Genomic DNA, 22,595 nt, shown 5'->3' with positions numbered 1-22,595 from the left:
TTATCAACCAAAATTCTGCATTATTATAAATCCTGTCGATTTAGACAGGGAGAAAATGAATTTTTTGTCGCAAGTATCAAACACATTTCTTTACGGCCAATGCATTCTGAAGCAATTTCAGACAGACTATCCCGTTCACTTAACAAGACTGGACATTTATAGAAACATTTAAAAAAAGACACAAAGACCGACGAAAAAAGAGTTTTATATGTTAATTCCTTCCGCCGATTAGAAGTTGAAGCTGAATGGATCATAAATTGATACTTTCATGCTCGGGCAATTCATTCGCCGTCTAAAAAGCTCGCTTCTATCCATAACTTGGCATTTCCTTGCAATGTATCGATTAATCTACCGAAAAGAAACGTGCATCAACCGCTACATTATAATTTGTTGTGTAAACATTTCCTTTCCATTTTTATTTTCTCATTTGCAATTCAAATTTGCTTCACCTCGACTCGCAATACGCCAGAATTCTGTTTTGGTAAATTGTTCCCAATTATACAAATTCGAGATTGTCTTTATTACTTGTCCTGGCAAGTTATGCATTGTTCTCTGCCTGTAGTGGTGAAATGTCAAGAATGTATGGAAGGCGCGGTGTTCGACTGAATTTTGGTAAACTCCCTGATTTGTAACAATCTAAGCTAACGTGAATATTTGACATGCACCTGCCTTTGACAATTTGTGAAACGACAAGAATTAAATATGCTACTTTTAAAAATATTTCACTAGGTTTTAGTTTAACGTACGTTATCAGCAATTCAACCTGGTGTTAATTCCATTTTAAATTAGACTGTATAAAGCACTTCACAAGATTTCATCACTGCATCCACTCTACTTTGTACGTTGTTGTATGCAAGTAATGCGAATTACACTAATTACGACGGGAGTTCCAAAAGAGACAATGAATTTATAAGCAAATTAACTACACGAAATGGTAAAGTCGAGTAAAGCGCACGAAGTAGGTATTTCAGAGTCGAATCTTAAGGGTTCTCGAAAATACATGCCTTACCACAAGTTATCTTTCATTCCATCTAACACGGTTTCTAAATTCTATGTTCTATATGTCCAAAATCAATTCTAAAGATGCGTGGTGGTGGTTACAAGGTGTGGAATACCGGAAAAGGCGTAAAGGAACCATGCGGAGAAAGTGAAGGATGCAAAAAGTAGGTATGCTTCACGAATGTGGTCTAATAAGGGTGTAGGAAATACGTGAGAGGAGAGGCGTATCAGATTACCTACCGATCAAAACCTGAAAGTCAAGTTTAAGGGAAAGCTGTTCGGAATTATATTCCCGTAGATATACCTACCTGTATCCCGTTGTAAATAATCGATTGAATTGTAGCTAATTCATCCAGACGAGGTTACGGCCAATCCTCGTCGCACATTAATATTACCACCCGCACGAGAGGGAAAACATAATCAACTAACTGATAACTCAAACCCGTACGTAAACGTGGACATGAAATTATAACTTGGAATTAGAAGTGAACTAAAATTGAAGCTGCAATCCTGAAAGAAATCACATACTAAATTTCTTCAGAAACACCAAATGTAACATACCTCCGGTTACGAAGAGGGTTATTTAGAAAACAATACTAGTACGAATTTAATTGGTTCAAACTTCGAATGGCAAAATTTTAGAGCGTACGAAGGTAACACGTGGTTAAAGAAAATGGTCGTACTTACAGATGCACCAAATTCATTTTGAATCCTCCACGATGAGAGCAAAGTGTTTAAACGCGATCCAACATAACTCGAGTATTACACAAAATCCGGTTCATTGCCAAAAATAATACTTAAAGATTTTGCATTTAAACACGTATCCGTCTGCTAACGTATTCGTAATGACAAAGGAAGTGAAATGATAAAACTAAAATGCGCATTCCAACTCGCCTTAAGGATGCACCAATAAGAATTCACCACGAACTAAATAAAAGATAATTGAAAACTAGATTGACCCTCAAACAAATTAGAATGCGAGACGTATGGGAAAGGAGGTGTGATGTAATCTTGGAGTGAATGAACACTGAAGGAAACCTGAAAGAGGCGATGAAGCTGTGAAGAGATTGTAAAGTGGTTGAATGCGAAGAAAAGGTACGTGAATGCCTGTGAAGAAAAGGAATTATTGAAAGACGCATTCAGAAAGCAGGTCAGAGAAAAGTCGCAATCGAAGCGTGATATCAGACCTGAAGGAGATATAAATGAAGACTGAAGAAGGCGTAAAGGAGGTGTGAAGGCTCCGGAAAACGCGCCTCGGTAAATTCGTTCCCGGAATATTCGCCCCCAAAAGATTCGTTCTCGGAAAATCCGTCCGCTAAAGATTCGCACACGGAAGCTTCACTGCGCTCTAAGAAAACTCGTCTCTGGGTCTGGGGTTTTTGGTCCCAGAAGATTTTTCCTCGGAAAATTCGCCGGAAGTATGTTCTTAGGTGGGAACTTAACCAAATCGTCTTACCACTCCGAAAAGTAACGTCACTACCGTGGATGCCACGCCAATTTCCGTAGGGGCTGCATTTCAAAACCACCTAACCAACCCATACCCATGTTTGGACCAAGGGCGGAAATCAAGTTTGGTTAGCGTATTTTTTAAGAATTAAAAAAATTGTAATGCCCTTAAAAATTGTTTGTGTTTAACACTTCCCGGAAGGAATCTTCCAGGGGCGAACACTCTGGAGGTGTAATATTTCATAGGCGAATCTCCCGAGGGAGAATTGACCAGAGGGACGAATCTTCATACTATCGATGGTTTCATTATTGAACCCAAATGACAATATAGCGCATAAAGTAACTGTAACCCCCGTAAACTTAAATCTAGCGAGACCTTTATGGAGAAACCTACCATTTCAAACAGGTTTTGCATAGCAGTTAGTTCAGAGACGAGTTTCTAAGGAATCATCTGTTAAAGTCGATCATGATTCCCTTTTGGAGCGAGTTCCCGGCAAAGGAGTATGTATTCCGGCGGTGTGAATTCCACATGAACAGAATGTTCGGAGATGAATCTTCTGGGCGAACATTCCGATGGCGAATTTTCAGGGGTGAATCTTTCGGGGAGAATATTCTTTGTAGTCCAGTAAAATTTTGAAAGCTTTGGGCAGCATCCTGCAGCTGTGGATTGCTTTCCAGGGCTTTAACAAACTTCGAATCGAGGATAGGGGTTCGAATTAGTGAACAATTCGAAGGGAAAACTTCAACTATCGATTCTATTGACAATTGACTTGACCTTGACTTGACAAAAAAGCACCTACCTCTGAAATTAGTGTACACTTACAACAGTACAGCAGTTTACATTGGAACAAAGGGTTTCAAACCCATTAAGTTCACTTACATCATGTATTTGTAACTCAAGTAAAAATACATTACCAATAACCGGAAAACACGCTAAAGCGTATTACACCTTCAATTTCGAGTGGCGCTTTTCGCCCATGTCCATTTGCGATGCTTTACTGCACGTCGGACGTGCTTGGAAATTTATCCGACATCTTCTAATTGCCATTCTTTGGACGAAATCCATTTTCGCCAAAAATATATATTCAAGTAATAGAAACATCGCAGCATACGCGGAGGGTGATAAATCTCAAACTTCGTTCATTAATATTACATGAGCTCAAATAATTTCTACGTTTTCATATTTGACGTATAAATTTATGATAAAACTTGCAGATACAAAAATATGGTTTTCCACAATTTGAGTATCAAAAAGCTACTTCATTTCGTACATGCAAATCTAAGAGGGAGCTTTAAATTTGGTTCCTCAAAGAGACCATTTCTTTTCACAAACAAAATTCGTAGAGAAATTTACGTTTGAACCGGTTCTACAAGAGCCAAAGCTTTAGAAACGTATAATGAAAGTGTAGAAGTAATTACTTCCAAAATTAATTCCCTTCACGAGCAAGAGTTTTATATGTTCTCGCCAAGTTTACGATCTACAGTAATTGTTAATAATTAACAAACGGGGCTAATGTAATTTTGTTATCGACAGGTACATGCCGCATCAGCAACCCCACATAATGACGTTTCCTGTATCCGGCGTTCATTTGGCCCCTCAAAACACTGATTGCGATCGAATACATTGTAAGGTTCAACTAACCAAACTCACGAGGCATCACAGCGATGGAGCTTATCGTTGCGAAGTGTCCAGTGAAGCACCTACATTCCGTCTCGCTGCTGAAACCCACAATATTACGGTAGCAAGTAAGTTATTTAGTAAATCCTCAGATACGTTTTCTATATATATAAAACGACGAACTCTCTTTTTCTCTCTCTCCCCTTCTTTGGCGGTAATTTCGGCTTCCCTTGCAGCTTTACCAAAGGAAAAACCACGAATACTGGGATTGGAAGAAACGTATAATGAAGGGGATATTTTATCCGCAAATTGTACGTCTTCTCCATCCGATCCCGCTGCCATCGTTACATGGTTTATCCACAATCAACCGGTGAGTTATTATTTAAAATATATCCACAATATAAACAATTAAAACTTGTAAAGCACGTTTTACATGTTGAAAGTTAATTCTTGAAAGCCGAAAGTGAAATAACTTCCCGGACATTTTTGAAGTGGCAGATGCCCTTTACATTCTGCAATTTTATTTCACTTTCAAGTGAAATTTTGCTAATACCAACCTAAAAAAATGCAGGCTACATCGACGCTTTTCATATCTGGTCTCTCAATAATCTGCCTTTACGCCTGTCAATACAAAATAATGATCATCTAATGGCACAAAAGCTATTTCACTTTCAAGAAAAGCACCTATTGCGCATGCCCTCGGGTCAGAGAATTTTAACTTTCACAAAAACGTTCAGAATGTAAAACGCGTTTTAGAGGATTACTAGCCAGTGAAATAACCTACAAATTTCTTAGCGCAAATCGCAATTGTACAGATCAGTGCACGGTGCCTTTTTAAGTTAAATTAATGTGCTTGTGCGTTACTTAGGCATTAATACTATTTTAAGGGAATTGTCATTTTATATTTGATGGTAGTAGATATTGCGTAACTTACAGATGATATAAAGTGATATTTCTGCATTAATTAACATTTACATTTCTATTTGATGTAACGTAGGGGCTCGCTGATCACTGCATATTATGCAGATATCCAAGATAACTAATAACTAATTTGTTAATGTGATGACAAATATTTGATTGTTTAGAAACCCTCTGTCAGTCTGATACATTCCAGATTAATTAAGTTTAATAAACTCCAACTCCAACACCTTCCGACTGCAAATGTTGAATGTACAGATATTGGGGAGTATTGTAGTCGTCAAAATTCAAATAAAATATTGACGACAACGAGAAAATCGTCAGATTTTTAATTATACCGACGCACAAATTACACGCCATAATATTGTTACTATATTCGTTGGTTTTATTTTTTAAGCATTTTTTAGTTTTGTAGCAGAAACTTCATTTAATCTAATTCAAAATGTAAAGTTTAAAAATACGAGGGTATTGCCCGAATGTACAAACTTGTTTTGCCGTAATTAAAGCAGGCGCTGGAAATGTCACCTAGAGGAAAGGGAATTTGATATTTTATATTGCAACGTAGCCACAATTAAGAGCAAAATTTTACTCTAAAACCTTGTGGTTTTGGTCAAAATAATTTTTAATTATTCCACGCCAGCGCCTGGTTTAGGTATGATTCTTTCAAGTCAGTAGTTACCCTAATGTGTTAAAACTTTTAGTTTGTAAAATCAAAAATAAAGCCAACTCGTCCTGCCATCTTCTTTCACAACCCAACCCACCTACCAAGCAACCGGTGCAGTTTCCTCAAAGTTCTTACTAGTAGAACATTGATACTATCACCACTACTTTTTGTGACGTCACAAGGTCATGGCCTTAGTAAGGGGATTTCTCAAGTTTTGGTTGTTGTCTTGGTGAAAGGGATTACACATTAAAGATCCTAAGATTTCCAAAGAGTAAGCAGTTTTTCACAATGTCTCATATGAAGTGTGTTCTTGTCAAATGTTCCGGGGTAAAGGTCTCCCAAACGGATCTCCGGGTGAGGGCTGCAGGATATTGCGCTTTAGGTACGAAAAAGAATAATAGCAGGAGGAGAATAGCTACTTGCAATGTGCGAACCTTATTGCAATGTAGAAAGCTAGAAAATCTAATTTTGGAAACGAATGAAAATTGATTTGCTAGGAATAAGTGACTTCTGGAATTATTGTGTGATTCACACGGGCTACATTGAAGGAAGACCCGGTACAGGTAGGATAAGTAAAGATATGGGACAAAGAGTTACCGCTTATGTGTATGCGGTAGTGATAGAAGGGAAAGAGGACATGCTAGTGGGGCGTCTGGCCTTGGCGAAAGGAATGATAGAGGAGATGGTAGAAATATGCATACAGCGCCAATTAGTGGTATGCAACACATGGTTTAATCATGCGGGGCATCATGGAAAGCTCCAGGTGATAGACGTAAGACGAAGGTACCAGAACGATTATATTCTAGTCAAGAATTTAGAACACTTAAAAAAAAGACTGCACAGATTTTACAGAGCCAGATGTGGGTCATAATTTAGTGCTAGATGTGACCTCAAAACCAAAAGACTGTAAAGGACAGCTAGTCACAAATGGTAGAGATTAAAATCGGAAGAAGTAAGAGAGGCCTATAGCGAAAAGTCAAACATATCGGTAATCACAAGAATAGAAGATATAGAGGAAAGATGGTTGAACTTGAATGCTAATATGATAAAAACCGCAGAAACAGAAATAAGTCGACATAAAGCACATACTAGAATAACGTGGATAACAGAGGAGATTATTGAGAAAATAGAGAAGGAGTTGAAACAATACCATACAGTCGAAGGAAAAGGAAAGTACAAAGCAATAAGAAATAAAATAAATACGGATACACAACAGGCAAGCAATAAAAGGTATTTGGAAGACCGTTGTAAGGAAGTGTATGTGTTAATGAAGGCGGGAAAAAGAGAAGGCATTCAAAATTATTAAGTAGTTTTTTAGAAAAGGTAGGACAAGGTGCAATAATCCACTAATTTGTTCACATTCGCTGGAACAACCTAGTTCAAATTTAAGGCAAAATAAACGAAAAAATAAGTACTATACATGCAAAATGACACCATCAGATCAGAGAACGACAAAAACTATCAAGGTCTGTCCAAATTAAACCAATGCGAATACATTCTAAACAAAAAACGATGTTTTTTTTCTAAATGTCAGGCTTTCTTCAGCGTAAAATTAGCAATTAATAAAAGGGTTTAATAGTTTTTCTCGAATTGTCATAACAAACCACCAACACTTTAAAGTGTACCTAAGAATTACTGCAATTTTCCTTACATTTTATATCCTAAGCAAAAAATCTTAAAGTTCAGTATTTCGATGAACAACAAGTCCTGTCTGTTTGATTCAGTATCGTTCTCAATCTCCAATTTTCTTACTTCTTACATTGCTTACTGAACTGGTTTTCTTTTGCCACTACTTTTTTTGCTTCTTTGACATTCAGATTATGCATATCACATAACTCTTGTTCTACTTTTATCACTGATCCCTATTTTATATATTTACTTCCTTTACTTTCTTAACCAAATTACTATGTATTTTAATATTTAATTTCACGTTGTAGCGCACTTTTGCGATGTACAATACAAGAGAACCCCTAAAGACTCTTATACATCTTTTGTTAGTGCAGAAAATCAATTTGTAAGTAACTGCGCTCTCTTTTTATAAGATACGGGCGAAATAAGAAAAGGGGTCAAACTTTCTGAATAAATTACGATATATTTGTAACAAACCTTGTAAGAATGTAAATGTTTGGCGTTTGTGCGGGTTACCGGCGGTAGCTTTCCATATTTACTCATTTGAGAATAAAACGACCAAACCTTCTTTTGCATTTATTCCACGAGGTATTAGTTTTATGGTAATAGACAATGATGTAACTTGTTTTAAAAACATAAAGTCGACCGTAGGAGCTTTATCCCTTATTCCTTGGAATATGAAATGGCACGCAGTTAGTTTCGAGTTTTCATATTCCCAAATGGAAAAATGATTGAAAATCTCGATATGTTTTTTACCGATTGTTTTCATCCATTCCGCACAAAGACTTTTTGCTTTCGCGTTACTTATATGTCGGCGAGAAATGCAAATATTTTGTTTCATCCCCGAAGCGCGAACTGATAATTTTCTAAGGGATTTTGGCAAGATCCAACCCAAAAACTTATAGAAGCTGTGTAGAGGCGGGGATATCTTATCTGTCAACAAGAACGCCAGAAAAGAGAACGTTATGAAGCGTTCAACTGCTGATAGCACGAACACAATTTCGCTAGTCCAATGAACTTGCAACTTCTTATCAATTTTCTCCGCCAAACTTGCGATTATCTTTAAAATTGATATTCAAACTTATCCCTTTACGAGCTTCACCAATTGACTCTTTACATAACTTTTAACTTTTTGTTTACGTGACAAACGTATCCAACTACTTTTACAAATTTACCGCAAAAAAGCGCGACGATGATAAAAAAAGCTACTTAGGATGCGCGAAGGAGGTAAGATGAATTCGTGCAAGACGTCAGCTGTACCTGCTCGATTTTTTATAAATAAATACAAACGCAACCCTTCCTGATCAATCGTGCGTTATAATAATAAAAGAAAGAAATTCGGTACTAGTCAAACGGTGTAGCGAGTCCAATTCCAAGCAAATTTTCTGGTTTCAGAATAAGCTAATTACATAGCTAATTCAGAATAGTAATCGGCGCTTCGTTTACGTCAATAATCAGTAAAATTTCTGCATTATTTCTTAATTTATACACATATTAGTCTTCTGCTTACCGTAAGATTCCTTAAACGAGAAACTGTCAAGCGTTACAGTTAAAAATCTCGCATTACAAAAATTATTGTTACGAAAATAACTATTATGTCCGACTGATTGATAAAGGTCTCTTTATTGTATACATTTGCGGCCATAAAGTACCTCTGTATAGTACTACTCATTTATATAAATTTACAAAATAGACCTCAAATATATTCATAAATGAACCCACTAAATTGGAAGTTCTTTTTAGTAAAATTTAAATGAACCAACTTAAACTGACTTATTCTATTATCTAACCAATCCAATTGTAGTAGATTTCCGAGTAAAATACATGAATATCAAAACGGCTTCAAATGTTCAAAGTTTTTTCTTACTTCACTCAAATATAATTTACGATGTTTTTTTAAGATTACCTCATATAAGACGATTTTGATACAAAATTAGGCTGGATACAACCCTCCTTACAGCTACTTCTTTGGTGAATTTTCAAATGGTCCCTGGGAGTAGTTTTTTAATAGTGAATTCTAGCAGTTAAGAGTTACGGGCCAGTCACAATTTTGCGAGTGATTTCCGACTGGAGCCGTGTTGTGTTTTTATTTTAATTTTTTTTATTTCGTTTCTTTTCTTCTCCTGATGATGTCCCTTACGAAAGTGGGTCTTAATTACTCTGGTCGTGGAACCTTCCACTCTAACAAGGTCCAATTTTATTAACACAAAAGTTTGGTGCCAACGAGATTTACGAGAAATCGAAACATTGTTTATATTATCCCAAAACAAGAGAAATCTTTACTAGGTAACAATTTTGCACTTTTTACGACTATGAAGATTGAGTTCAATACCCCCTTTGGTTTCACGGACAGCAAACAATTATACTGAATTTTAACAATAGCTATTTATGGTAATGAAAATATACTGCCGCGCTTAATTAGTTTACCCTTGACCGCGTGCGGTTCTTATAATATAATATAATCCTTATTTTTTCTGCGTGGATGAAACAGTGACGTTAGAATTAATTCTCATCAACGCTTTGTTTTCGCTTTTAAATGTAACTAAGGGTACTCGCGTTGTTAAATTTTACGTTCCAATAAAAAATAAAATACCAATAATCGCCACTGGGTTCTTTTTTATGCCACAAACCCTTTGAAAGCGAGTTTACACTTTTCTTTCTTTTATTGCGTAATGTTTGCTCTGGTAACCCAAAACCCGGACTAATCTCGCGTTTACTGCTTGAACAATAATTAACATCTTAGACCACGTACTTCCAATTGGAATATATAAATAATATCGAAAGACGATTGCTGCTAAAAACTGATATTTTTTCTTTTTTCTTTGGGTATATCATCCAATTTAATGATAATCACTTATTTAAAATGATACCCCCCTTTTACACCGCACGCTACTGACATACATAACCTCAAATACACAACACGTTCCAATATATTATGTAAGTTTAATTTTGTCATTTTATTTCAATAATTTAATATAATATTTAACATGATTTAGTAACTTTAGTTCAATTTCAGCCTATTTACATATTAGACATCCTCACACAATTAAAATAATTCAATACAACCCATGGCTATATCGTCCACAATCCTTAAATTTATATTTCACTCAATTGACGGTAAGATTTTCATCTTTGACATTGTAAAGATGTGAAATTTAATGTGATTAATTCGTAATTTGACTCCTGGAATTAATCTAAATTTCTATCAGGAAAAGGCGGTAGTTTCGGAGACGTCATGTTTGTTGATATTCCCACCATTACATTCCCACTTCCTTCCAAACACTAGATAAGCAGAAACCGAATCAGAAAGGGGGTATTAGAATCTTTGACCTGGTGCTAAGTACCACATTGCCGTTCCTTGGTCAGAGTAACGATTGTAGATCGCGCTCTGGCAATAATTTACCTGTCCCTTCATTAAAGTAGAGTATAATACCGCGCTCTCCCCACTCCCCAGTTAGGGGTATTGCATAAAACTAATTTCCCATGTTAAAATCCCTATGTTCCTAGAATCCTACCTACCGTGCACCAACCGGTATATTTCTAATCATTATATTACTTGTATTCTACCAAGTTTTAGTTAATTAATTCAGTGGTGACATGGATCTCCAATATATAGCTACCCAGAACAGCTCCCTGTGTTCCTGAACGTAGGAATTGGAAACCCAACATATACAAGTTGTCTTGACGAACAGGGGGTTGTGTAGAAGTAAGAAGAGAGGTCTTTGAGGTCCTTAGGCTAAGGGTAGCCTGTAACCACTAGGACAGTTACGATATCACTCGTTCATATCAAGTTATGTTGAGCTAAGGCCTGATGATGACATAAAGTCAAAATCGAGTCCAAAGAAAAAATTAAAAAATATAAGTTTTAGAAACAATCGTCTTTGCATATTATTTAAATTACTTAAACTTATACATGGAGCAATACATAAAACATGGAGTATATAATTCGCAAAATTTGAAGTGAAACTTCTTTAAGCCCGGTGGCAGGCCAGGTGGCGTAAATAAAATGTCACGAAAATAGTGAAACGCTAAGAGGGGAATGAGTGGAGAGTTCTCCACTCCTTATATACGCCCGATAGATGTCGGAGCACGGCCGGGGCAACTCATAAAACGCTGGGAGGGGAATTATTACTCAATATATAAGTGCGGTGTCTGATGATAATTTCCTTTTTGTTACCACAATTTTCCAAGAAAAATGATCAATTGACCTACATTTACCAAATAAGTTACGAATTATGTAAGGTGATCATGGTACAGGCAAGGAACAGTTAAAGCAAAGTTTGCTATTTCACCGACATGCTAAGTATAAGCAACATTAGTGGTTTTCCCAACTTAATTATAATTAATCTTAAAATTTATGTAGGCTCTTCAATTAAGAACACAATATGGGAACATCCCCGCAACTTCGCTTACTTGCACAGTAGAGGAAATTTCTATAAACTAGGAAAGATGTCAATGTTTGAATACAATCTTTGTCGACGACTGTCTGTATACCACAGAGTAATTTCGAATCGGTAATATTAAAGTGCAAACTTAGGTAAATAATAGGGAACCTCTCTTCAACTTCGTTTAGGAATTTTTCATTTCAGATTGTTTCCGATTGAGTTTACTGCAATTTGCCCTTTCTAGTAATACTCCGTTTCAAATTTCGATGATGTTTTACTATGTGTGCTTTTAACTGTAAGCTATTGAAGTTTGAATCTCAAAGTATTTCCTTGTTGACTTTTATATGGTGCTACGAGTATTTTCCCCCGATATACGTATTGTACGTCCTCCCTTGGATGGCGTTTTTGCATCCTTTCAAATATTTTTGATTTTATTGTAATCACTCAACGTTCCACTTTGAGTGAGTACGGATAAGTAGCTTCTGTTCGAGTGGCATGAAATAAAATTACTTAAAGTCAGGTACAACCGTTGCAACTTTTGCGACATAAATGTAAATGAATTTCATTATCATTTTGATGTGCACTTTTAAAGTGCCTCAGCATCTTATGCTTTTGTACTATCCTGACAAAAATGTTAAAAGTATATTCTCTTGAAACACTCTTTTCGTGGCTTGCTTGTAAATGAATACGCGTTCACTACTATAGCTAATTAAACAGATGAAGATACAGTTGGGTGTTTAAAATTAAATTGAAAACATTATACTTTACGTGATAACGATAAAATAATCCGAAACGGTGAGTGTCCATACCTCCTAAATGACGTTGATACTCAGATATATACCACATTAAATATCCTACGCAGTGCTTTCAACCAAACGTCTCCTTTAAGCGTTGAAACGGTATGGGTATAATAAGGAAAACGACGACATTAAAACTTTGACTAAATTTTGTTGGTACAGATTTCAATTTAAAACTCCACCTTATTTCAAAGAACAGGAAAACAAAATATTTCATGAAAACTCCTTTCCTCCTTGGATATGTAAACTAGATTTCACGGACAATTTCCGAAGTTCGGCTTTTTGTTTGGGATTTATACTTTCTCAGACTGTATTCAGAGAAACTAACTTAAAAGTAGAAAAGTCCGCTACCTAGTTACGTAGGTACATTAGGGTATAATGCTAATTTGAGTGTATTTAAATTTTATTATTAAATAAAAGCTGATGGTTTATACAGGATTGTCATTATTTCGCTTTGTCTGCTTACAAATGAAGGTTGACATTACGCTTCGTGCAATTTATAGCAAAAACTTTCAGCAAAGAAATACAGCTCGCAATACAGATTAAAGCATTTTCGTGTTTCATACTAAGGCATTGTTCTGGAAACAATAAATACGTACACGGCATCAATAGAAAATACGAGGGCGTTTTTTCCTAGGACGTATCAAGCCATTAAAATGACGTGATACAAAAATCATGTAAGTTGTCTTATGGGCGCTACAAGTAAATAAACTGGTTGTTTCCACACTTGGGTACGTGCAGTTAACAAACGCAATTGTGTAAATAGTGATGGTATAGACAACCACACGTTTAAAGGGTTGTGGGTTGTGCTACAAGAATCATAGCAGACTTTAACATTCATTTTGTTGTACTTTTCCCAACAGAAATGTACAAATGAGGGCGCGAACTCATTATTATTTTGAAGGTTGGAGGCTGAATTCAAAATTGTCTGTCACGGTAATTAGAACATTAACCTTGAGAATCAAAATGTTTTCCTCCCACTATAGAATAGTTGTGGCACTTAAAATGTCTTATTTCAAAGAAAACTTAGTCTTGAATGAAATCTGAAGGTTTAAAGGACAATTTTGTAAAAATGCAGTGTTCTAAGATTGAATTGAATAAAACCTACAAATTTTATAACAGACGCTTCTTAATGCGGTTGATCCTTTAAAATGTTTGTAGAGTAGTAAATTGAATTACGTTAGGGTAGCTATGTAGGTAAGGTAGTTCTATTAGATAATTGGTTTTCAAAAACTTGATATTCTAAATTTCCTTTTAAGTCAATAATTCTTCAAATGAGCACTGTATGTCAGTAAGACGAAGACAGGATTTATCATGGAATTTTTCCTTTGGTTTTTTAGTGGTGTGATCAAATTGAGGCAACCAAGCTATATTCGAGGTGGTCATAAAATCGCTAAAGAACATTTTGTATCACTCAATCTTCTATTTCTCTGCTCACCTTGCAAATTCCCTCCTTTAATCGATCCAACCTTCCGTCCCTTACCCCCGAATACACTTTTTTTTTGGTGCAAGATCCGGGGAGCGCGATTTCTTCGACCATCCCATCGAGCTTCAGAATTGTCAGAAGCTTAACAATGATTTATCTACGACTAATATATAATGTATACTAGTATTATGGTTTTTCGGTATAATGCCATATATCCTTAGGGATTAATAGCTCTTACGCCTTCTTGTACTCCAATTACAAAATTTCCTTAAGTGTAATATCATTCCTCGAAGCTGAAGCCATCCCTAGAAATTTAGCATGTTTTCGAAACTAAATCGGTAGAAAGGATAATATCTTGGGGAGATGGGTAAGTGAGGTGTCAACTCTTCCCACTTTTTCACTGTCTCGCTTTTAAGTCTAACTTCGGAGAATGCCTGATATCATTATGATTACCAATTTTAATGTCACTGCGAAAAAACTAACTTTTTTCTATTTTCTCGTACGAGCAGTGTATCAGAAAACTTATTAGATATGTTGTTATGTAGGTAATTGGAAACAATCCAATATAGGGCGATATGTGCGAAAAATGGTGTCGTATAAATCATCTCTAATCCTTGGAACAAAAGTAACCCGTGTACACTAGGTTTTAACTTAAAAGCCTTTTCGAAAAATGAATCTTTGTGTAAATGTAATCTGAAAAGGGGGTCGCCATGAATTTTCTAGTGCAAGTGCCGTTGAAGCTGCTTCATACTCCTGGCATTTAACAGTCGGTATTAAGTGCATTGTAATGCGAAAAGGAATTTACGCTCAAATCTCAAAGTACTCTACATAATGCAAGTTCATCTGGCTTTTCAGATGTATATCTATATTTCTGTCGCTTTTCTTGAAATTAGGTTTTGTAACCGCCGCACGGAAATTTTACGAATGCAAGGTTTCGCTGTTCGGCGAAGCAATTACTAATTAATTCTCGTTTTACCATGAATGACTACTAAAGATTGTTAATGGAAAATATTCGCATTATTTTCCACCTGACAGACACATTCCAATGGAAATAATGGTTTATTTGAAAAATCTTGCGTTACAACCAGGTTAATCTGGGCAATATTAGTTAATATCGGCGTGTTCAGTCGCCGTGATCGACACGGATGCTTAACCGACCCTAAGTCAGTTTTACGTTTGACAGTTTTATTTGGTATCTAGGTAAATTATTGCCTATATGAATGTTGGCAAGAAAACGCGTGTTAAACCAAGATGAAACAAAGAATTAAGTGGTTAGCTTTTCGAGACAAACAATTCACGTATTCATGCTAAACAACTTGTTACACAAATGTGATCCACCAAAATCCTCGCTGAATCTAAGATAAAGAATCCGATGTGCAGTTCTAAATAAAAAATTACAGAAGTTAGAACTTTAGCACTTGACAAACTTATGCGAGGATCGCCAAAAAAACTTAGGCCTGCTTGTTCACACATCAATTAATAAGCCGCAATGGAAAATCTGTCATGTCAACTTTCTTCGCCATTTCATAATGAAAAGAAAAGCTTCGCCTGAGGAATTTGCAGCTAAGTATCTACCCAATTACTGACTAATGTTTCTAAGCCAATTTAATCCTATTCTCCAAGAAAACAGGGGCGTCCTGTGTTAGAAATCAAATTTTTACAAGCATCCACGAAGGAAATAATGTCCAATTTGGAGTTACGTTCCTCTTGTACTTCTTCCGTTGATATTAACTGACATAAACTAAAGATCGTCGCTGTAAACCTTACGGCGACCTTATGTCGATGCATTTTCACAAGGTTTCTACTTGGTTACTTATGTACGTCTGTTTGTGTTTATTAATACTAATGAAAGCAAGGAATTATGAATAATTGCACCTGGGTACCATTCATTAGCTGAGAAACAAACTTTGAAGCAATTATAAAACAACCGCTTTTAGTAGATTAGTGTGTACGAATGCTCGGGGGTGTAATTGGGAAACGTAAAATGTTTTATTTGCATTAAGCGAAATTAGCGTAAGACAATTTTTCACCACGTGCACTACGAAACAAGCTTGTAATTATTAAGTGCGAAGTAATGTCTTTGAAACAAAGGCCGTTGGGTGAAATAAAACGTTGTAACGTATTTAAAGGAGCTTTTATAAGCGTGTAAAGTAAATACGATACATAACAATGTTTCTGATCTGCACTTTTGCGAAATGCGATCCGGAAGCTTCGCTATTAAGTAACATTCGCTTTATCTTTTCTTTCCCATTTCAGGCTCCTCAGAAGTTTATCGAGGAGATGAGAACGTCTGACAATGATGGTTTGCTGTTTCGATCGGTCTCTTTACGCTTCCAAGTAAACCGCAAGTATACGCAGGGGGATACTGACAACATAGAGCTACGTTGTGTGTCAACTTTACCCGGTGTACCCTTTCCGCCGCAAGAAACATCATACACAATATCTTTGAAGATACACAGACCGCAGGTTGTCAGTAACCAGAAACTTCACTGGCTTAATTCGTCGTCGGTGAAACCGTTTCAACACCACTGGATCACACTTTTCCTCGTTACTACAGTAAGATGGTGACTTTATTCTCATTGTTTCTTATTTGTGTAGATTATTTTTTAAATGAAATGCGTTGGAGGATGTTAGTAAACGAATCGCGTATAGTAGAGGAATTTATAGATATAAGTTAGGTGAATTTTATTAACATTGTGGATTACCTCCTTGTGCAGAAATATACGATTTCCTTTGGCGATTCAGTAATCAAGTTGGTAGTAAGCGAATTAGTTGCTCTTAGCAATTAAACTTCAAAGTAACAACGTTGCATCCTAATATGCCTCACCAATTACGTAATTATCAATTTAAAAGAATCGAAAAATTATTGCCAGCTTAAAGACATTCAAGTTACATTGCATTGTGCATCCAAATTTGTCCAAGTTTAGTCATTTTTCTACACGTTAGTCGGGATTTTTCATTAATTGCTATAACAATCAAAATGTTCTTTACAGTTACATTAACCGTATTACATTCTTAGCGCTCTTGGCTTTTCACCAGAAAATTTGAAAAACTGAGAACATCACTGAAACAAAGGAGGCTTGGTGTATCAAAATAATATAGTAAACATTTTTGGAGAGTTTCTCCAATCTCCAATTCTTCAATTACAACCATTTTCAACAGAAGAAAAGTGTACTTGAATGGCATCATATTTTTATTTTCGATTCAACTGGAGGAAAAAAGTTTGATATTGTCATTTGGTATAGTAACAGTTTAAGGAGCGCAAGCGATTTATTTTTTGTGAAGCCAAAGGAATAATATTCAAATTAATTAATACGAGAGTCAGATCTTTATTTGTTGTAAGAAGTTATTTTGGTTTCATAAAATTTATTCCATTCATTTAAAAGTATACATAGGGTAAAACAATACAGTTCCTATCCCTATGTCTTTTTCTTGATAAATATCACTGCATGTAAATACATACCCTTCACTGGGTCTAATTGTTAGACAAGTTTAACTGAAACATGAACCGAATTCGGGAGATGACCGGATTATATCATATCCAAATAAATTAAAGACAGATGCAACGAGAAGAATTCGCAAGATTTCTAAAACTAAACAAAAAGGAGCAGCAGTTTAATTACCCATGACATTACTTTCCAAAGGGAACATGTGCCGATTGGAAAAGCGTGAAATTCACCTTTAACGTATAATAAAATTCATCTAACACTTCGCACAGATATAGGGTTCAAATTCTCATTTCTTTGAAAAGGTTACGATTAATCTCTTGTTACAGGAATTGGCACTGGCACTTAGCAATTGTCTGTAGGGGCGCTATCCACCCTTGAGGTAATAAACATTTACCTATTTAATACTCGCCCAAAAATTTCAAATTTTTGTTCTCTTCAAGAAGTTGCGGTTGATTTTTTTTAATTAGCAGATCGATTGGCATTTAATTAGTGATTGGCTAAAGGGGCGAAATCCGCCCTTGAGGTATAACAACCTTTTTAAAACTCCCAAAAAGAAAGTTCTTAGGGCTTTTAAAAAAAATTAATTCTCAACACTCAAGAATTACCAGAATTGGCTTTCACTTTGATTGTCTAAAGGAGAGAAATCCGCCCTTGAAGTATCAAAAGTTCATTTAGCACACTCACAAAGAAGGTTTCAGATCTTAGTTCTTTTTAAAAAGCTAGTATTCACCTCCTGTATTACCAGAAAAATTGACTTTCACTGAGCGATTATTTAAAGGGAAAAAATCCGCCCTTGAAGTATCAAAAATTCTTTTAACACTCTCACAAAGATGGTTTCAGATTTTAGTTCCTTTAAAAAAGTTTTTCACAGACACACGCTTTCCTTCAAAAATTTCTTCAAAATATTCTTCTCGGTCTTGGAGAAATTTATTACCACAGAACTATAAAGTGCTGGATTCTGTACTGATTTAGTGTAGGTTATGCTGACGCAGAAATTTTTCACTTTGACAGTATTTTCGTTATGTTTCGTCGTTTATTTTCTTGTACTGTCAACGTACCCTTTTTAAATTATTAACTTTGTGTTTGTTATCTTTTTTTGATCGGCAGATACTGTTGGTTTTTGCCTTTTATTGGTTCTCTCTATTTTCAAAATATAGTTATCTAGTACTAGAGTTTTTCTAATTTTTTATTAGCCACCGTTTGTTGGTTGCTTGTGGTTATTCTTTGTCGTTTATCACCAATTTCATTTTTTATCTCCTCGACAAGGCAAAGTTTCAAACTACAATTAGCAATATTATATTGGTAGCTTGATTGATATAGTCTTTCAGAATGAAATATTGTTGAAAAACTAAGGAACATATGAAATTTGAGCCAAAATTGACATAACAGAGAAGACGATAATAGATATATGAAATTCTTCACTAGTAAAGTTTAAACAACAATTTAGGAACATTTGTCCCGCAAGTGAAAAAAAATAGCCAGCAGATATTACTAGCTACTAACTCTACGTGGATACCCCGTCAGGTTGGTGAAAATTAGGTCAATAATAGTTATTTATGTATTAAGGGCATAATAGTGATGTTTATATTCTCGAGGGCGACGAGTTAAAAAGCTCGAGGGCCTATGGCCTAGCTGTGAACAGGGTATGTGCGAAAAGCGCTTAGAGCGATACGTAGGGCAGAGTTTTGAATGATTTTTTGAAACGATGCAGATGAATAAGTGTTACTGAAGCTGAAGATTTTTGAGCAGATCTGCATCAATTAATGATGGGGGTCGGATCGCGCTTTTTTTGGGTTCAGAATTGGGACCACCAAAGCTCTTGACCATATTGCTAGACGCATTCCAGATGCAAAGAGGTAGTTGAATGCCTTAATCAGAAATATTTTAGCAGAGGGTGAGCAGAATGAACGGGAGATCCTCCGAGCCGGGAGTTGAGTTTCGGCATTCAACTAAGAAAATAAAATGAAAGAGGAATATTCCTGGATTCCGTTGTATATGATTTGAAATAAGTTCCCTTCAGTCGTTACACTTTTGTAATGGTATTAATATAAAAAATTAAAAACTGAAATAAAAGGTAGTAGGTTAATTCCCCATTGAGAGGCGAAATAAGGGCGCATTGCCTCCTAGATCCCTTCTCGACCACTAAGTGGTCTTTTTTGCTGAACCAAAACGAAATCACAATATACCTCTAAAGGAAAAATAAACATGATTAAAACAAAATTATGTGCAATTTGATGAATCAAAAAAAAGGCCTAAGGTATTCTTTTGACATTAACAACACGTTGAAAAGATAATTTAAAATCAAATAAAACAAACAAACATTCCAATTTTGCACGTATTGCCATCCCAAGGACATTTTGGGCCACGGAAAAAAGCTAGGACAAAACAAAGGTAAAATTGGAGTAAAACACCAGAGCTCATTCAGGGAAATGGTCCTATCCAGGACAAAAGAAATATACTGACCGAAACATATGTTTGCCACATTTTATATCCTAACTTCAAAACGTCAAAATTTACATATCGTTAGACAAAATTCGGAAAAAAATTCTAAACTTTCTGATTGGATGTGTTACTGATAAGGATAACATTGAAAATACCTTCTGTTTGAATTTCCAAAAATAATGTAGCTACCTGAGAGTACGACATGTACTCATTTCATAGTCCGCCATATATAAACTTTTTATCGTCCCTTGATTGCGAACGGATGAAAGGCACTAGACGATAATGCATCATCTAAACGAACATGGGAGTCAAGGCATCGACGCAGAAGTGAAATAACCCTCTTGCTCCTTACAGAAGACGTTAATTTTGTAGATTTATCACCATACCGTCTGGAAACCGCAAATATTCCTTTATCCAATAGTTTCTGCTTCGAGTGGAGGAATTTTATGTTGATAAAGTTTAAAGTTTTTCCTGCAAACTGTTATTATACGAACAGATAAACGTGACAATGGCCAAAATTAGATTTTCCGTGCACGTTCGCAAGTGCTTTCCAATGGTAAGTGCATTTACTATCAAGCTTCGTGTTATCATTAATGCTCGGATTTTGGCGCAGTTCTCGGCAATCAAAGCGCCACCATTTAATATGCAATAAAAGTCGACAAACAGCAGCGTACCTAACTCTAGATCGTCTGCTTTACTCATTCCTCCGCAATCTGCACGGAAGATTTATTTTTACGCCTCATCTATTTTATCCTTGTCCACGCGTAAAAAAAGCTTTTTTCTAAAATAAAGTGACACTTGCAAATTTTTACCAACTCTAGGATAGATGTTATACATTCGCTGTTTTACTACCAAGAGTTCTTTACGATGTAATTCCAGTAGAGGTCTGCGATTCCACTTCAACTCTCGGGAATTACAAACTTTCAGTGAAAACTTACTTTAAAATTTATATAGATTTTGTAACGTTGACACGTTGTCATGAAAGAGATTTATACTTTCCACTTTTTAGATAAATTATGTAAAATTCGGGCCAATTAGTCACTTTTCCTCTGGAGAAAGTTTTTTTAATAGCATGTTGTTCGGAGAATCTGCTCTGAGACGAGGATCACATCTTAGTAGTTGTTTATAAAGAGAGACGTTTTCTGCATTTGTGAAATAGAGCCTTTATATTAAATAACAAATTATAATTAAAAAACGTCAAATGCAAAGTGAGCCTTAATTCAGATCCGTGCAAACCCGACAGCTTTTTCTAATTAAAAATGGAGTACCTATGCCGCAATAACAAACAAAAATTAAGTGAATCGCCAAATGAATTGGGAAACTCGCCGCTTTGAATTTTCGCGACACATAAACGTTTAATAAAAAATAAAAGCGATTTTATGTCAAACTTTTGCGTAAAGCTCAGTTTAAAATACTCCCGATAAAATATCCGTAGCTGAAACGGTATATAAAATTACTTGTTTATGTATATACGCAACGCAGAAATAACATCAACACCCCTAACATCAAACTAAATTAAAGTTTCTCACAAGGAGGTACGAAACGTTTGTCATTTTTGCATATCTTATTTCAGAAAGTTAAGGCTTACACCTTGTTATTTGAAATTACTTCAAGATACCTACTTAATGAAGTGCTAATTGTGTCTTTGTTCACCACTTACAAAGCGAGGGTAATGTGGCTTCTTTGTACTTTATTTAAAATTTAATGTTTGTAAGATAACAACCGGATTTTAATACAAAGGCGAAAGTTTTGCGCAAAGAAATTTCATGGCGTGTTGATGATGTTAAGCATATGCCTTGTTTAATTTTCACTTTATTGCGTTCAACCTGGGTAAACTTGATGAAAAATGAACCACTTATTGAAATTCCTTTCCAAAAATTCGTGTAACACCGTGATTTACGACAGTACATGTATAAAGTGTGAATATGAGTGCGAATGGACTATATTTAAGTAATAACGAATAATGTAAAAATCGACTTTGGTTTTTCTCAGCCATCCACGTTGTCATAAATCAGCTTTATTGAAAAGCTAGCACTTATAAATGCAGTAACGCACATTTTAGAACGCCTTCAAGGCGCACTTAACTCTGCTTATATTGCGAAATTTTCCAAACAAAAGCCCTTCGATGCTCAATAACAGTAGAAAATCGAGAAAATTACTTTGAGACTGTAGCTTGAGGGTTTTTTGTATACGCCTTTCAATGAAAAATCTTGCCACCTCCTTTGGTGACACTTAGGTATAGGAACTTTGGGGAAGGTCACATATGAAATTAGATTATATAATACTAATTGGCTTCAACAGAGATTAAAAATTGAAAAGGGTACATTATGTTTAAAGAAGATTAATTGAGGTAACGTAACTTCTTCAGAAAATTTTGAATATACTCATTTAACAACGTTATTAAGGCGAAATTGCCCACTTCGCTCACAGTAATAAGGTAGTAAATTGCAAAATTCGTATATTTAAATTCAATATTGTGCTTTGGCCTTAATAATTTCCTCTTAAACATATTTTGAAGCGTGCAATTTATATGTAGCGAAGGAAAACGAACCACAAAACTGAAAAGCAAATTACTCTAAAAAAATGCCTATAAAGTTTATATCAAAGTCTCTCGAGGTACTTACAAAATCAATATTTTGGTAAGTGTTGCATGCACGAAATTGCGCAAAACCAAGTAAATAACAAGTTTTCGTTGTAGTACGCTTCAACAGTTTTCCTCTCAACTTCAAACCTAATTACTTATAGTAAATTAGCGGTAGAAATTTGAAAATGCAAAGTGATTCTTAATGTTATTTCACGAAAATTGGCGCTTAATACTCTTA

At 35.5% G+C, this 22,595-nt stretch overlaps 1 protein-coding gene across 1 annotated transcript in view; it reads left to right on the top strand.

Annotated features, from left to right (window-relative positions):
- Positions 1–21,224, top strand: part of LOC116167958 — a 117,835-nt gene extending 96,611 nt beyond the window's left edge. The window contains exons 3-5 of the mRNA XM_031483583.1: positions 3,980–4,191; positions 4,300–4,433; positions 16,139–21,224. Of these exons, the coding sequence (XP_031339443.1) occupies positions 3,980–4,191; positions 4,300–4,433; positions 16,139–16,450 (658 nt within the window). The 3' untranslated portion in view covers positions 16,451–21,224. The remainder of the gene's footprint in view (positions 1–3,979; positions 4,192–4,299; positions 4,434–16,138) is intronic.
- Positions 21,225–22,595: the final 1,371 nt, after the last annotated feature.

Source organism: Photinus pyralis, unplaced genomic scaffold, assembly GCF_008802855.1.
Source record: "Photinus pyralis isolate 1611_PpyrPB1 unplaced genomic scaffold, Ppyr1.3 Ppyr1.4_LG4, whole genome shotgun sequence".
NCBI classification, from domain to species: Eukaryota; Metazoa; Arthropoda; class Insecta; order Coleoptera; family Lampyridae; genus Photinus; species Photinus pyralis.
Note: the sequence above shows the minus strand (reverse complement) of the source record. Positions and strands in the feature narration are given on the sequence as shown.